General features: G+C 33.6%; 1 protein-coding gene across 6 annotated transcripts in view; it reads right to left on the reverse strand.

Annotated features, from left to right (window-relative positions):
* The window catches only part of Csmd3 (CUB and Sushi multiple domains 3), a 1,196,994-nt gene that overhangs the window by 616,896 nt on the left and 561,096 nt on the right, over positions 1 to 19,002 (reverse strand). For all 6 annotated transcript variants that reach the window (XM_029469822.1, XM_021183659.2, XM_029469819.1 and 3 more), the window contains one exon: positions 10,190 to 10,311. In XM_029469822.1, coding sequence (XP_029325682.1) covers positions 10,190 to 10,311 — 122 coding nt within the window. The remainder of the gene's footprint in view (positions 1 to 10,189; positions 10,312 to 19,002) is intronic.

Raw genomic sequence — 19,002 nt, forward strand, 5'->3', positions numbered from 1 at the left:
AGACAGCAAGAGTTTGTGTACAGTTTTTAAATGTACTTTTTCCAAATATTATTTTAGTTTAGTCAGCCATCAAATAGTTTTACGTCTGTGTTATATACAGGATACAAAACCAAATAAGATCACAGTGTGTCAATGAAACCAAAAAGTAACAGAGGAATGTGGGTAAATAAGTACAATATTGTACAAAGCATAATTAGATAAATGGGTAAAAAAGAAAAATTGCAATGGCATTTTGGATATAGTATGTGTTCACTATTTTTCTGCCTTCTCCTTTTTTGCCCATGATGTCTACTAATAAATTAAAAGTCATAGTTACATACAGATTTTGTAGAAACAGGAAAGAAATCCTCTGCTTGGATAAAATACTAGAACTCAATATTACCTTGACAAGATTTTTGTTGCACTCTTATGCATCAGAGGGAGCCCATGAGTGTTTCTTGTCCTTTTACTTCAATTATTGTGAACTAGCTTGATCTTCTTAGGAACTTTTATTTGTTCAAATGTCTCAGAACTATTTGTAAATTCAAGTAGAAAAGGTAAAGTTCAGGAGTTACATAGGGTGTTAATGTTTTTCATAGCTTTCTTTTCTTCTAGAAGGCTTAGAGTAACAGAGACTGTGGCAACATGCACAGAGTCTATAAGGGTCTGTAAAACAATAGGGTCATAGTGCTGAGAAGAGAGTTGGACACAATCCACATCCCTAACCCAGAAACTAGATCCAACTGATAACAACTAGGAAGTGATATTTTTTTTTCTCCCTGAGTCTCATGTGCATTTAAATCACTCTTAAGGGGGGGATTCCATGCCCATCAGTAGGTGGCCAACACAAACTCAATGGCTTCTTTGCAGGTTTGATGTCTTATAACTCTTCAGGCATATATATAAGTTTTCAAAATTACAGGTAATTTGCATATGTTAGGGCTTCAAAATTTGTGTTTTTATAGAGTTCCCGTGTATAGGACTCCATATGTCTTGGAATCTCTATGTGTTTCTTGTGCTGTTTTCTTTGGTGACTCTTTTCTTTCTGTTTATATTTGTTATGTCCTATTTGTTTGGTATTAGTTTTAACTTAATTTATTAACAATTTTTAGATGCCAGTTTGATTTCTTAGGTGAGACTGAAAGGGAGTTGACTTGGATGGATATGAGGGGAGGTGGAAAGGATCTTCAAGAAGTCAGGAAAAAAATCAGAACATATTGCTGAAAAATATCCATTTCCAAAGGAAAAAGGGACCACAGTTGTTGGTGATACAAATAGAGAGAGAAAGAATGGAATGTTTTAGATGTGTAGATGATTAAGAGATATTTAGTTCTGTCTTTTCATAAAAGAAATCATTTGAAAGGAAAATAAGAGATTTAGTTTCATATTTGACTTTGTCAAATTTTATTTTTATAGCCTAAACACACATTATTTATCTCTTTGCTGGGCAGAGGTGCCCAACTGAAACCATTGCCCCACAAACATGCTTGATTTAGAACTTCCTGGTACTTGGTGATACTTAATTTTTCATGGGAAAGCCAGCTGGAATATTGAGCTACTTTGGACTATGTATTTATTCACATAAGAAAATAAGTGAATCAGGCCATTTTAGGCTAAATTGCTACTATAGCATTTGATATCATTTCTTTCAGAAAACCATGTAACAGTCAAAATTATTATTTTCTATACCTAAGCCACTGACTCACTAGTTGCACAATTAGTTGATATTCTAAAGAAAAACAAAAAGTGAGTGGAAGAGCTTTTTTCACTTTCTTTTTTCTTTTTCTTTTTCTTCCACTTTCTTTTTTTTTTTCTTCCACTTTCTTCCACTTTCATCCTACAATATGCATTAGGATATTGTAGGAATGTTAGTTATGTGGAATCTACTAGGTTTACATTTGGACATGCAGAAACAAAGGGGAACGGACAATGAGGTGCTAGTACTGGAAATCTTGACTTTTTAAGGAGATGGAAAGGGAAGATAATCACGGCCAAAACTGAGACGGTAAAGAGAATTTCAGAATAGAATAAAGAGAGCCAGGAAAGAGAACGTTTCAAAACGAAAGTGTTCTGTAATACTACTTAACTACTCTACAATCTGCATTTCTTCCATTAGATTATTTTATTTATTCATATTTTATTACAAAATATGCTATATTATATATACTATTATTTTAAACATGTCACAGATATTGTCATATCTAACACTATTTCCCTCAAACATCTCCTCTCATGTCTCCCACATTATATCCCTTCCTAACTTCATGTATTTTGGTTGTTGTTTTTGTCCTTTTAATAACCCACTGAGTCCAATTATGAATAGCATATGTTCACAGGTGTGAAGCCATTCGCTGTAGCATGGAAAACCTGAGAAGGAAAGCTATGAATAAAAAAGGGGGTTGGTTCTGCCCTAGGAGGTATCAAGTAACAACTTTCTTCTTCATTAAAGAATGAAACCTGTTTTTATATCTCCCTTTTCATTTCTGATTTTGTTAATTTGAATAGTGTCTTTGCACCCTCTGTTTAATCTGGCTAAGCATTTATCTAACTTGTTGATTTTTTTTTTCAAAGAATCAGCTCCCAGTTTTGTAGATTCTTTGTATAGTTCTTTTTGTTTCTACTTGGTTGATTAGAGACCTGAGTATGATTATTTCCTGCCAGCTATTCCTTTTGGATGTATTTGCTTCTTTTTTTATTTTAGAGCTTTCAGGTATGTTGTCAAGTTGCTAGTATATGCTATCCCCAGTTTCTTTTTGGGGGAACTCAGAGCTATGTTTTCCTCTCAGCACTGCTTTCATCATGTACCATAAATTTGAATATGTTGTGCATTCATATTCATTAAATTCTAAGAAGTTTTTCAATTCTGTCTTTATTCCTTGACCAAGTTATCATTGAATAGAGCATTTTTCAGCTTCCATGTGTATATGGGCTTTTTGTTGTTTTTGATATTGAAGACCAGCTTAAGTCCATGATATTCAGATAGGATGCATGGGATTATTTCAATCTTCTTGTGTCTGTTGAGGCCTATTTTGTGACTGAATATATGGTCAGTTTTGGAGAAGATACCATGAGGTCCTGAGAAGAAATTTTATATAGATATAGATATAGATATAGATATAGATATAGATATAGATATCTGTTAAACCCATTTGGTTCATAACTTCTGTTAGTTTTACTGTGTCTCTGTTTAATTTTTGCTTCCATGATATATCCATTGATGAGAATGGGTTGTTGAAGCTTCCCACTATTATTGTTTGAGGTGTAATGTGTGCTTTGTGTTTTAGTAAAGTTTCTTTTACAAATGTAGGTGACCTTGAATTTGGAGCATAGATGTTCAGTATTGAGAGTTCATCTTGGTAGATTTTTCCATTGACAAATATTAAGTATCCTTCCTTATCTTTTTTGATAACTTTTGGTTGAAAGATGATTTTATTCGATATTATAATAGATACTTCAACATATTTCTTGGAATCATTTGCTTGGAAAATTGTTTTCCAGACTTTTACTCTAAGGTACTGTCTATCTTTGTCATTGAGGTATGTTTCCTGTATGCAGCAAAATGCCTGGTCCGGTTTACATATTCAGTCTGTTAGTCTTTGCTATTTTATTGGGGGAATTGATTCCATTGATGTTAAGAGATATTAACAAAAAGTGATTGTTGCTTCCTGTATTTTTGTTGTTAGAGGTGGAATTATGTTTGCATGGCTATCTTCTTTTGGGTTTGTTGAAAGATTATTTTCTTGCTTTTCCTAGGGTGTAGTTTCACTCCTTGTGTTAGAGTTTTCCATCTATTATCCTTTGTAAGAATGGATTTATGGAAAGATATTGTTTAAATTTATTTTTGTCCTTAGTAATCAGGGAAATGCAAATTAAAACAACCCTGAGATTCTATGTCACATTAGTCAGAATGATGAAGAACAAAATCTCAGGTAACAGCAGCAGATGCTGGCAAGGATGCTGAGAAAAAGGAATACTCCTCCGTTGTCTGTGGGATTGCAAACTGGTAAAACCATTGTGTAATTCAGTCTGTCTGTTCCTCAGAAAATTGTACATAGCATTATCTGAGGGCTTAGCTATACTACTCCTGTGCTTATACTCAAAAGATGCTCCAACATATAACAAGGACATATGCTCTACTATGTTCATAGCAGTCTTATTTATAATACCTAGAAGCTGGAAAGAACCCAGATATCCTTCAACAGAAGAACGGATATAGAAAATGTTGTACATTTACACAATGGAGTACTACTCGCTATTAAAAACAATGAATTCATGAAAATTTTAGGCAAATGGATGGAATTAGAAAATAATATCATGCCAGGCGTGGTGTCACATGCCTTTAATCCCAGCACTCGGGCTGCAGAGGCAGGTGGATTTCTGAGTTCGAGGCCAGCCTGGTCTACAAAGTGAGTTCCAGGAGAGCCAGAGATATACAGACAAACCCTGTCTCAGAAAAAAAAAATAAAAAGAAAGGAAGGAAGGAAGAGAGAGAGAGAGAGAGAGAGAGAGAGAGAGAGAGAGAGAGAAAACAATATCATGAGTGAAAGTGGTGAAAGTAACCCAATCCCCAAAGAACGCACATGGTATGCACTCACTGATAAGTAGATATTAGCCCAAAAGCTTGGAAAACCTAAGATACAATTCACAGACAGCATGAAGTTCAAGAAGCAAGACCAGTGTGGATGCTTCAGTCCTTAGAAGGGGGAACAGGAGGAAATACGGAGACAAAGTGTGGAGCAGAGACTGTAGGAAAGGCCATCCAGAGACTGTGCCACCTGGGGATCCATCCCATATACAGATACCAAACCCAGGCACAATTTTGGATGCAAAAAGTGCTTGTTGACAAGAGTCTAATATAGCTGTCTCCTGAGAGGTTCTACCAGAGCCTGGCAAATACAGAGGTACATGCTCACACACAACCATTTGACCAAGCATGGACACCACAATGGAGGAGTTAGAGAAAGGAATGAAGAAGCTGAAGGGATTTGCAACCCCATAGAAAGAAAAACAATATCAACTAACCAGATCCCCAAGAGCTCTCCTGGATTAAACTACCAAACAAGATTACCCATGGAGGAACCCATGGCTCCAGCTGCATAGGTAGCAGAGTATGACCTTGTTGAACATCATTGGGAAAAAAGTTGCTTGGTGCGGTAAAGGCTCCATGCCCCAGTATAGGGGAATGCCATGGCCGGGAGGCAGGAGCTGGGGTGAGCACCATAGTAGCAGGGAAAGGGAGGATGGTATAAGGGGTTTCTGGAGGGGAAACTGGGAAAGGAGATAATATTTGAAATGTAAATAAATAAAATATCCAATAAAACAAAACAAAACAAAACAAAATCAAAGGGGAAAAAAATCCAACAAAGACTGAAATGTGGCAGCAGGGAACCTTTAGGCAGTACCTGCAGATTTTGGATTTTCCAATGTCCACAATTGTATAAATAAATTTTTTAAAATATATGTATGCATATGTTTGAGTATATATATATACATACATATTATATATACATATAGATACACATATATAATTCATATGTGTCTTATATATTTGTGTACATACATAATACATATATACATGTATAAATGTTAGGTTTCTTCTACGGAGAACCTAATATACATCTTTGTTGTTTGGCATAGAATAAGGATAAATGAAAGTAATAAACATATCTCTGCCATTTACCCTTGGGTGGGGGAAGATGTCAGAGGAATCAAGGTGGGACTTAGTGAAGATTTGGTATTTTAGCAATCTAGACAGAGGAAGTGGCAGAAGAAAAAAAGAAAAGAAAAGAATGAAACCTGAAGATCACTCAGCCTATTTGCAGCCTTTTAAATTTTTTTTTCTGTTTACATGCCATAAGTACATGGTAGGACCATTTTACTAAAGACACTTTGACTGTAGAATATAGAGATTCAATCTCAAACTGACCAGGAATCTATGCATTTTACCAAAGGGAAAAAAATACATCCATTGTTATACCCAGTCCCAGACTCCATAAACATGATACTAACCCACCAGCAATATGTGCCACTAATACAGTGGAAAATGTATTACATTTTGGAAATGTAAAATGATATTGGAAAATGATAGATTACATTTTTCTTCATAGTAGAGGTGAAGAACATCTTTGATCTTTTTCCAGATAAAATCCTTATAATAACCAACTGTAATATTTCCATTTATTACTATTATTGTTCATTGATATTAGTTTGAATTTAAATAGCTATTCACTGTACCTAAAAAGGTAAATTTAACTAAATGCAGCACTTAATGATGAAGATAGGCACCATTGACTTTGAGTGAGTATAGAATAATTAAGGGTTTGCTGTATTGATATGAATCTGCAAGGAAATGGAAAATAATCTGGCAGTTTTTTGTTTTTCTCTAAGTGTCATAAAGTACTCTAGATACATTTTTTAATCAAGTTTATTTTCTCAGGAATATTTATTAGCTTTCTGATTTGTATCAATATACATATGAAAATCTACACATTATTGTCTCTTTTTAAGTACTATATCCTGGTATAGCTGCCAAGATGTCTTTCCTTTCAATGAAGTATTGAATTCCTTCCTCACTTGGCCATTTGGTCTTTGTACTACTGTAGCAATCACTGTCATGGAAGTAGATACTACCAATGATTGATCCAGAGTTCCTTTAATGCCCCTTGCTTGCTATACTCTTTAATACCTCTTCATATTTCAAATGCATTTGCTTCTAAATGATTTCAACAATAAGCCTTCAATGAACTGATGCGGCTACTCATGATACACTTAGACAACACATGGAGACATCATTTGGGCAGCCCTTCCTTATGAAACTGAGAGAGAGAAAAAAAAAAAAGCAAAAACCAAACAGACACCTTGAGAAGGAATCTCCAGTAGGACAAATTTATAAGGGAGAACCTTCAGTTGATTTCACACATGCAGTCCAAGAGAAGTGAGTTTATAATACACAATTAACACAGTAACCCAAGTTACAAGTAATACAATAACACAATAGCACAAATATAAATCATTTCCTTGACCAGTGAAGTACCAGTTTTGATAACTTTAACTTGTTAGTATATAGTAAGCCTTAATCATACTCAGTAATCAAATCCCAAAACTGAGGAAAATATTTCCTGTCTTGTCCTGTGAAATAATCCAGGAAAACATAAAAATATGTACTAAGATTGTGAAGCTTGAAAAGTATGTTTTATTCCTAATCATGTCATTATTAGGCTAATTAATTATGTTTATTTATTTGGGTTGGTTACCCAATTGCTGTTCTCACCAATCCAGAGGGCGGATTGAATTTCCCTAGAGTTCTAGTTACAGATAATAATGAGAAACCCAAAGTGAGTGGTAGACACAAACTGGTCTTTGGTAAAAAGTATTAGCTTGTAACTACTGAACCATCTCTCCGGCTCCTATATTATATTTTTGAGACTTTAATTGCCATAAAGATATCATCAATGGCTACTGAGTTAATTGTTTAATATTTTATCACAACACATATGCACATATCACATAATTAATTGTAGAATTACTTTTGTATTATATGTGAAGTTGTTTAACAAGGAACAGAAAAGAAATATACATTTAACAAGATACCACCAAAATTAGGTGGCATTGAAAACTATCGTGCCTAGTATTAGGTGTTTTACATTCTCCCAGGTAATCAGTACTGCAAACTTACAAAATGTAGTGATTTCAAATACAAGACAAAAGATCCAACTGCTTTACACATGATTCAATATAGTTAGTAAGAGCAGCTCTCAAGATATGAAATTTTTGCAGCAATTTTGATATTTCATGATGTACATTTTATATATACCAGTCAACTATATACTTCAGATGTTTATGACAACATGATTGATTTTAAATGATAAAATATAAAAACATATGAACTAGAACCATCAAATACAGTTATACAAACAGCAAATTTAAACAATGCACTTACTTGGGATTTATACCAAACAGTGGAGAGGTGTGCTAGCAGTGTATGTTTGTAATTGTGTTTCTTAAGGGTTCTAGGAATGAATCTATGGAAATTACTCTTTCCAAAATTGTTTTTCAATCTATGTGCTACAACCTTTTTGTACTGTGAAGATGAATATACATTATGAATAACATAGAAGAAGGAAAAAAGATTAATATAGAAGTAAATTTTTGCAGTGATGGGTATGTATATATATTATAGTTCTCTCTGTATCTCTGTCTATTTCTCCATCTGTCTTGGTCTATGACTTGCATATGTATTCCAATTGAATGAATACATAAAATATAATAATTAATATAATTTAGGCCTTTAAAATTATTGAAAAATTTCTATAGCATATCTCAAATTAAAGATAATTTTATCAAAGTTAGTGCTTATATTTATTCAGGGATATGAAAAGATTAGAAGGTCATGTTAGATAAATACAGAGAAAACTGATAATCTTTGAAAATACAAATGCTCACTTATGACAGTATTTTAAAATTTCCCAGACTTTTGTCTTCTAGATTTTCAAATTGGAACTCACCATTTCACATGATCACCACTTCACAAAGCAATATTTCACAATTAAAGTTAATATGATGTTTTTTCATACTAAGTAATATAATTACCTTATGTTCATTCCAATAAAATATAATTATTACTTTATATGAGGCCAATCATGAATACATTCATATATACATGAATGCATGCAAACACACACACATATATATATGTATATATATACATGTATATATGTTTATATATATATGCATACACATATAATTCATTTTCAAAAAAATGGAGTGCTGACCTTCACTATCTAATCTTAGAACTATTCTTCAGAGATGCTTATAAATGTAGAAAACATAATTACTACTCAAATGGGAGTGAATAGTTTCTAAAGTTCTGCAAAGATTATTCATCACCTTTATACAGTGTTGAGCAAGCATTATGTTATCATCACAAGTATATTTCTAATTTTTTGTTTTCTAAATTATCAATAATTTGGAAAAACATTGTTCAATAAAATTGTAATTTATTATTCTGAATTAAATTAGTGACTTAAGTTGAATTGATGGAAAAATGTCCTTATGTAGTTAAGGGTCTGATTTAGTGTTTGTGTTTGTATCTTTTTTTTTTCTTACTTTTACTAAAATGCACTTATAATTTTAGGTTTTTTCAATTTTTAATTAATCTATCATTATCCTACATTAAAGTAAATAAAGTTGAACAGCAAGGATATTTTTACACTAAATCTATAGTTCTTAGGGTTATAGTTAAAGAACTTGTTGAATATTCGAGACATTTTCTTAGACAGTGTTTGGTTTCTCTAATAATTATAAATATATTACAAAGATCTACTAAGAGTAGACTTACATGTGCTATTTTATTCATTACTCACAATAAAATGTGAAATAGATGCTTTTACTGAGGAAAAGAAATTGGATTGCAGAGTTTAAACAACTTAAACTATTCTGTGAATTATATATCACTCTGAGATAAATGATCTGACCCATTTTAGAGCATTGATTACTAAGATGTTTCTAATCTAACCAGAGAACATGTTAGAATATAAGGAGCTGAGAACAGCCTTGAACATTTAGGACTTAAAATAGAATTAATAAAGAAATGAACTTTTCAAAGAGAGTCCAGATATTGAAAGCAAGATTGATAAATCAAATTTAGTTCCTCTTGTTTATATTTGATGCTGTACTTTTGTTTGTAGTTCAGTGAGTGATACTTACTACATTACCCATGTAGTGGTCAAACAGGATGACAATTCAATCTTTGGAAACATCCATAATATGGATCTGCTATTGCTTCAGAGCACATTAAACCACCTATATCTAATAAATACTGAAAGTATTGTTATGACAGCAAGGCACAAATGAAAGTTACCTATGCATGAAAATATAATATACCTGAAAGGCATGTCAAGTAGAAAACCATATCAAGTAAAGAGTCATAATCAACAGCTATTTTAGGAAAAGAAGCCTCGGCTTGCAATCTTCAACCACATATGTCAAAAATCATTCAGTGATAAATTCATGATGTATTCATTTACATGTAAGTAACTGGGAGCAGAGACATTAATTTTCAAATTTCTCACTTGTATTTCTTTTAGATACAAATAAAATGGTAAGCCTATATTGTGAATTATTCTGGACTTACAGGTTTCTGTCCTCTCCTTGCTATATCTTCATAATTGTCTTTATGATATGGTTTTTAAGTGCAGTTAAAAACTCTTACCTTATTGGTATTCACTGCAGTGATCACCCATACACATTGTGCATTGCTATCATACTGGAATGGAAAGTTGGGAGATGTAAAGGTGCCACTTGGTCCTTGAAGATTAGAGCCACATGTCTTCACTGAAAGAGAAATTGAAATTTCAAACATAGGTATGTACCCTGTGTAATATCACAGTAATCAAGTATCTTTCAATGGATGTTAAGCTCAAAATTGCACATAAATTACTGCATTGAAATATATATTATAATATTATATTTTATTTTCAAATTAGAGTGCTTATTGCATTCTAAAATTTGAAAACACAATAATTTGAACATGAGCAGAAAACAAGTTATAAATAAAAATATAAAATATATTGAGATATGCTGAATTACAGGAATTTAAGTGTTTTACATGCCAATAATCCCAACCCTAATAATTTAAATCCTGTGAAGGATTGTGAATATAATTGTGAGGTATGATGAATGTCTTCTGTGTCTAAATTTCACTGTTAGACACAGAGGCATGTATACCTAATATTATTTTAATACAAAGACACAAAGAGAGAGAAACAAAGCCTTGGATTGATTGAGCAATTTGAAAAGAAATTCTTTGCTACTTAATAAGTATCCAAGGACTTCTAATAATTTGAGAGATGTCAATATTAAATTGACTCATTTTCTTCCTGTGAATAGGGCCACTAAGACAAAAGAAGAGCTGTGCAAGTAATTTTAATGAATTGACACAGAAAGTGGTAATATTTCCTTAATTTTCTACTCCTTTCTTCTTAATAAAAGTGCGAGTCAAGCCACGGTCTCTCTTTATTCTCTTATGTACCACAGATTTCCTAGGTGCTAACAACTGCAAATTGGATTTCTTTGCCTTATTTCATTAAAGTCCCAGCATGTTATTCCTTTCTAGCCTGTCGAAAGCAATCAACTACATTTTAGAGTAAGCTGCAATTGAGCATGTATCTTCATATATAGTTATGTTTTAACAGAGTTATCAGCATTGTCATTTTGAAGATCAAGTTATGATGGTCCTGGATGTTTTTATGATCAGCCCACAGTGATTCTTCTAGAAAAGAGCCCAGGAATATTTGAACTAATTTATTTCTACGACATGGATATTCATGTTGGACTTGGTAACCTAAAAATAAGTACAGCATCTCTCCTTTATGTGGATTCCTAGGTAAAAATTCCCTTAATATACTAGGAACTCTATAAACATTTAATTAGGATTACCTTCATTTAAACATCCTCTGACTCACCCTATACATCACTTTTGGCCCTAAATATTGCCACACTCCTGGAATGAAATGGTACTTGGATGCATCAGATTTCCTAATTTACCTAATCTCCAGGCCCAGGACCATTATGTCACTTTTTCTGACTATATTAGATAGTTGCTTACCTATTATCTAGATAACACTTTCTCTCTTCTCTGAAGTGTTCTCTGTGTGTTTTACCCTAGTCTTTCTAAAATGTATACTCCATTACCTTACTTGATTGCCTGTAAACTTATGTGGCTCTTTCTTATAGAAACTGCCTGGCATAGAATCCAAGTGAATCCTATAGACTTAATTTCCAACTTCATGTCCTGCTATCTTTCTTATTAACATTGCTTGTGGTTGTATTGGCTCATGTTCTTTCTGGCATGTGCCATACCTAAATTTATAATTAGTCCTGGTACTCTCAGTTCTAAAATATTTCTTGTCATATTGACTTCCACAAATTATAACCACTTGTTCAGATCCTAGCTGATATATCATTACTGTTGATAGAAGAGATTCACAATTTCTCCACTTCAGTTAGAGATAGTAGTCCTGATAGAACATCACCTGAATAGCACAAGGTGTTCATTTAGTAGTGACCTGATCGACTGAGTTGCTCTAAAGATGTTGAGAACTGTTATTCTCATCAAAACTAGAGATTGTTGTGTGGAATATATTCTACATAGCAACTGTCTAAAAAAAATCATTTTCTAAAATGCATATAAAATTACAATCTTCTAAAGGAATATCATCTCTGTTATTTGCCTATGTTGTACATTCCTTAGTATGGGCCACTTGCTAAAGGAACAAAAAGACAAAACCTTTGGCACAGCTTTGAAGCAAATCATAAAATTAAAAAAAAATTAAAAATACACTATTTGAAAAAATACAAATATTTTCTCTGATGTAGACTGTAATAACATAAGGGGGAAAAGCCAATGTGATTATAATAGAAAGGTGACAATGAAAACATGCATTCCATACACAGGTCAAAGTTCTTTACTTGAATGCCACAATAGAAAGGGAAGATAGGTTCTAACAATGTCAGCGATGGTAAAAATAAAAATAAATAAATACACCAATAACCAACTGAGCTAACTGGTCAGCTATGAGTAAATGTTATTTTGTTTGATAAAGTGTGAAAAAATTGCCATTAAAAGAATAAATATGTGAACGCTCACAATAAGTGGTACTATACAACATTGTCTGAGAGGTTTTTGACAAGTCAATCAACTACTGTAAATGTTGAATATTCTGAGAATATTAAACTTCATGGTACACTTTTTTGTCTTTTTAACTCTAAGAGATGTAACGATATCTACTCTCAGTGCAATATGTGGTATTCTGCTGAATGTTCTTGTCTTTTGTGGAAATCATTAATCTTGTGTGTGTAATAAGGCCTTTTGGCTGCTGCTCTAGAGGTATGTCTCAGGGTTGTGTTTACTAAAAATTTTTAATTTATAATAAGATATATACGACACATGAAGGGCTATTGTACAACAGGGTAAGCTTGGATAAAAACTTACTTTTATACTTTAAAAATGTAAGCTAAAGGCCTTTTAAATGTTTCACCCTACTGAAATATTTGTGAGGCCAAAGTGTTTAATCTGATTTAAATCTTACATGAAATCACCCAGTGTGCATGTATCACCTGCTAACCTACAAATACATAAATGTGTTTACATGTGTCTGTTAAACTGGTTTTTAGTGAAAATTAATAAATATAGTATTCAATATACTTACAAAGAAATGCACTATTAATTCAAGAAATACAGACACACACACCCTTCCTATCTGAAGATAAATGACTAAGCCTGTTTAAGCCAGTGTCTTGAATCACCAAGAATTGTTTCAGCTCTACAACACTTAATTGGACATTTTAGTCTCTCTGTCTTCACAAAACCTTGATAAATTGTCATGAGTGAAGCAAATTAGAAATAATCTTGAAGTACATCTTAGTGATATCTGCATAAGAATAGGAGTCTAATGCATGTCTACCCTGACAGGAAGTGCATAAATAGTGAATAATACTGAAAGGAACCCAAAGCAGAAAATGGAAACTAAGAAAGATTGTGCAAAAGAAACAATTAAATTCAGCAAGAACCAGACTGCCAGGATTACATTTGATTAAAGCCTAATAAATGTAATTTCTCCTAAAGGTGATAAATATTCATAATTTTTAAAGGTAAAAATAGTAAGTAAATTTATTTTTTCTAACTTAATAGTAATTTAACTTTATCCTAAAAGTCCTGTTTATATATGCTACTCTCTGCTTTGATACATAGGACATGTTATGGAATATCTACTTCTTTTTAATTTAGAGATATAGTGTGTTTGTTTACTTATTTAGACATCTATTCAGTCACCATTGGGTATTAGCATGTCAGAATGCTCTCACAGGTTTAATTTTGTGATGCCACTGGTCTGACCAGCCCTTTTCTTTCACCACCTCACCAAGTTATTGAAACAAAAAACAAAGACAAAGAATCCAGGTACAGCTAAGAAAATGCTCCAAAGAGAATGCAAAGGATGCCCTCAGGGGGTACATCTGGAGATTAACTGCAGCCTGGGGAGTCCAATTACAAAGCACTCCCTGTCAACGGAGTAAAAGGTTCACAAAGGAAGATACCCTAAGCAGTGGCAAGAGGAGACAATATAAGTAAACCATCTGCATTTCAAATAGCACTTCTGAAAAACGTGAAAATTGCATTTATTTCCAATGTGTGGTAATGAAAATGTTAATATTTTATTACAACTGAACATGCATGTTTTCATGAACTGTGGGGTAATTTTTTTCCCTCCACTGTGGAAACAATTTTTAGAGTATTTTCAAGCTCTTTTCTTAAAGTATTAAGGTAGTTTTGCTATCGTGTGTTTGTTTAGTTCATGTTGATATGTGGAATAAATCCTTGGTGACATAACACAACCTGTCACTCCGCCAAATATGGAAATTGTGCTTAACAATAAGGATAATTCAAAGTGGCATAAAATCTCTTTATAAAGAAAAAATACATTTAAAAAAGAAAAAAAAAACCTAAGACATTATTTCTGGATGTGGGTTCAATGAAACCATGTTATGAGAAATATTGATTTATGGAAATACCTGTTTGTTTGTTGGTTTGTTGGTTGGTTGGTTTTTTGAGACAGGGTTTCTCTGTATAGCTCTGGCTGTCCTGGAACTCACTTTGTAGACCAGACTGGCCTTGAACTCATAAATCCTCCTGCCTCTGCCTCCCAAGTGCTGGGATTAAAGGCGTGCACTACCACGCCCAGCTCAACCTATTTCTTTTTTTATTAATAATTTTATTTATTTATCCCGTCCCCTTCCCTCTGCTTCTATGAGGTTGCACCCTACCCACCCATCCACTCCTGCCTCACCACCCTAGCATCCTCCTCTGCTGGGGCATCAACCTTCCCCTTCTGTTGATGCCAGATAAGGCCATCCTCGGTTACATACGTATCTGGAACAATGGGTCCTTCCATGTGTACTTTTTAGTTGATGGTTTAGTCCCAGGGAGCACTCGGGGGTCTAGGTGGTTGATATTGTTCTTCCTATGGGTGTGCAAACCCCTTCAGCTTCTTCAGTCCTTTCTCCTAACTCCTCTGTTGGGGTCCCTGTGCTCAGTCTGGTGGTTGGCTGTAAGCATCTGCATCTGTATTGATCAGGCTCTGGCAGAGCCTCTCAGGGGACAGCTATAGCAGGTTCCTGTCAGCAAGTACTTTTTGGCATCAGCAATAGTGTCTAGGTTCGGTATCTGAGGATGGGGTGGTCTATTTCTGCATGCAAAAGAGTAATAGTCTTATTCAAATTTGTATTACTTTTGCATATGTTTGCATGTGCACACATTGTGCACTGCTCACTCCCATCCTCCACTCCCCTAACACTCTATTCTCCCTCAATCAATCTCTCATATATGTATGTACATATTGTATGGACAACCAACATTAGCTTGGTTTATCTATGTGATAGTGGATTTTGGAGAGGCTACATATCAAAAGAGGGTTAGTCTCTGCCTTCCAGAATCTACAAAATACCAACGGTTTAGCAGTAAAGGTAAGGCCACCTGAATCCCTTCACAGTTCCTAAGTTATTGTTGATAGGACTGGTCTTATGTAGACCAAAGCAGACAACTACAGTTTATGTGAGTTAATGATTGCATCAAGTCTGAGGAATGCTATTTGAGAGCCTTTCACCCTCTCTCCTTGCTCTTCTCTATTTCCTGTATCCTCTTCTGAATGCCATCTGAGCCTCATACGCAATGGAATCAGTGACTGGTTTAGGACTCGGTCCCTATCCAGGACTTATTTTTTTGTACTTGAGCAGTTAGGGGTCTCTTCAATCACTATTGTTTTTTATATGAAAAAAAATCACTATTGCTTGTATGTTTAATGATGTGAGTCATTTTCATCTACAAGTATCAACATAGATTAATGAAAGATAATTGTCTGCAATATCAGTTTAGTTAGCAATTGAAATTATGTTTCCTGCACAGGCCTACTAACGCCTCAGCCTAGGCTTACTTATTTTTTTTTTAAGATTTATTTATTACATGTTAGTACACTGTAGCTGTCTTCAGACACTCCAGAAGAGGGAGTCAGATCTCCCTCTTACGGGTGGTTGCGAGCCACCATGTGGTTGCTGGGATTTGAACCTTCGGAAAAGCAGTCAGGTGCTCTTACCCACTGAGCTATCTTACCAGCCCTCAGCCTAGGCTTATTAAGCAGAATTTCAAGCATTGTTCCCCTAAGCCCACGACCTTTGTCTTGAACTCAAACAGAAGAGTTCTTGTTGCTTTGTTTACCCTTCCCCAACAGTTAAAGTGCTATTACACAGGTGGGTAGTTTTTCCTCCCAAATGGTTCCTGTATATGCTCTTGATCTCTCCCTAATTCTATAACTTCATCTTCTTAATCTCCACCCTGTTTTATTCTTTTAGTAATATGATTTTGACTTCTTATTGACTTTTTACCTCGCTTCTCTTATTCCTGTCTCTGAAAGCTGTTTTTCCCCACTGTTCCCTTCCATACACTTGCAAAAATATATCAATTGAAGTAAAAAGAAAAATGTTCTGAAAAAACAAGAGTTAACTTTGCTTACTGTTAAATTTTTCATGAAAATTGGGAGAAAGGGTGGCATTTTGGAACAGACTAAGAGAAAATAAATCTAAAAAATCAAAATGAATTGGAAGGAGAGAAATCTTAAAATGAAACTATGATACAAAGAAACCTAGAATCAAAGAACTGGACTCAGGTTAACTGAGCATAGGGTGTAAAATAAAATTGTACTCATACTATGATACTCATTCTGAGAAAGGCTGGGTGATACAAAGAAATTTTCAAATAGTATAAGAAGATTAAAATTTTCAGAATTAAAATTTTATCTTGATTTTTTTTATCTTGATATGGTAACAGAGAAATTAGTTTAATTGGAATTCAAAATTTTAATTTAGTAAAAAATGAAAGGATCATATTAAGTTAACAGTGGTACATGTAACCCTGTCTCGAAAAACCAAAAATAAAAAAAAAAAGTGTCAAAGTCAAATATTTCATGTTCAGAGATCTATAGAAGTTACACCAGATAGCAGGGCTGGGTTAAAGTAAAAAACCTGCAAGCATTTGTCACAGTATAGGAGGCATATATACTCATAGTATTCAGGGATATTTAAATCTTGGCAAAGTTCAGACAAGTGTTTTAATTTTTCAATAGAAATGAGATTATGAATATTCATATAAGACAACTGTCAAATGTTTAAAAGTCAATTAAAATATCCTCCTACAAAACTCAAATTATGCAAAGGATGTAATAATAATAATAAACAATTGTTTTATAATGCTGACCCACATGTTTATTTATTTTGATATGAAGAAAAGTAATTTTAATGATATAAGCATAGAGATATAAAACAAATTGATAGAGTTATAATATTTATTAACAATCATACTTTCTCTGAATTTCAAAAAGATTCTTTAAATGAATTATAAAATGACAATTCCAGTTTTATTCTCAATATGATTGTAGGAGTAAAATTTTTATTTGTGTAATAGTTTCAGAGTCATACAATATGACATTACTATAGAAGTTATTATATAGGTATCCAATTTCCCAGAATGCTACTGTCTTATTTAAATATAATTCATTTGTGTGTCCAAAGGAGGAAATTATAATTGGTACATTAAACTCCAACATCTATTTAAATTTGATAGGTGCTGATTTCAAAACTGCCCTGTTCTGCTCCAAATACCATATTAAAATTATACATCATTGTTCTTTCAATCTTTCCTTACCAATATTTTATGTTATTTTAACAGTTGCCATTTTAGTTTTGGATGTACAGTAGTACAAGAATCAATACCTTTAATAAAATCAATGCTGAAAGAAAGGTGACAATGATATTCGGAGCTGGGGCAGTTTGGGTCTTGTCCCCAGGCAAAGCAAAATCATACAGGTGGTAGCTGACACATAGCCCTGGGTTAACACTGTTGCAGTCATTGTATAAAACACCTGCAGCACATTCTCACAAATCCCCCACCCCTGGGACTTAGTGACAAAGAAAATCATTGCAGGATATTTTAAACTCTATGGAAGAACACAAGCTTATTGTTTTCAAATTCAGTAAACAAAACAGCACTGAGCTTTTCAAGATGTCCTGGGATCTTTGTATCTGGGGATCTTCTAGAACAATATAAAATGTGCATGTCTATAAAAAAAAATACCATGACTATGGGGCATGGAAGCATCACCCTTTACAAATAGTCACCAGGTAAAAGCATCAGCCAGTGTGAGTGGTTAGACACAGTGCTGTTCGTGTGCCTCTCTGCTTCTTAAATTCATGCACTATAATCATGTTCTTTTGTAGCTTTCAGAGGCCAGTTTGGAGCAGGGCTTCTCAACCCCTGCACTGATTTGGGTTAGAGATGGACTGCATTGCTGCAGGAGGTTACACGGTCTTACAGAAGGCTCAGAGCCATCCATCTCTCTACTCATACATACTCTTTTCATATTTAAACTTTAATTTCTAATTGTGACAATGAAATAATGTTCTCTGCGGCAGGAAAATCCATGCTCTCTCCCAGGGAGAACCACTGAGCTTTTGGGAATCTCACTTTTGTGCATAGTTTAAACAAATTAAAATTTATAGAAATTTCCTTGGCTTTTTTCCATTATCTATTTGAGTAAGAAAACTTAGTAAAAAGTACATATGGGGAATAGGGTAATATTATGTGATAGTAGGATACTGATTAAGAAGGTTTTAGAACATTTTTTTTTTCAACAACCAAGGATGGTATGATCTTCTAACAAAACAAATTAAATGTTTATTTTCCATTTCCTCTCCATTATTTTTTCAAAACTCTACTCTTGTTTTTGTGTCTTGTTTTGTTTTTTAGTTCTTCTGGGATTCTAATACAGTTTGATCTGAAATTTCCTCTAAAGACCCAAATGGTGAATGTTTGGGTGTCATTCTGAGGAGGTATTGAGAGCTGGTATAACTTTTAAGATCTGGAGCCTATTTGATGATGTGATTGATTTTGCAACCTCTGTGGGTTTATCTTTCTGTTTT

Source organism: Mus caroli, chromosome 15, assembly GCF_900094665.2.
Source record: "Mus caroli chromosome 15, CAROLI_EIJ_v1.1, whole genome shotgun sequence".
Classification (NCBI taxonomy): domain Eukaryota; kingdom Metazoa; phylum Chordata; class Mammalia; order Rodentia; family Muridae; genus Mus; species Mus caroli.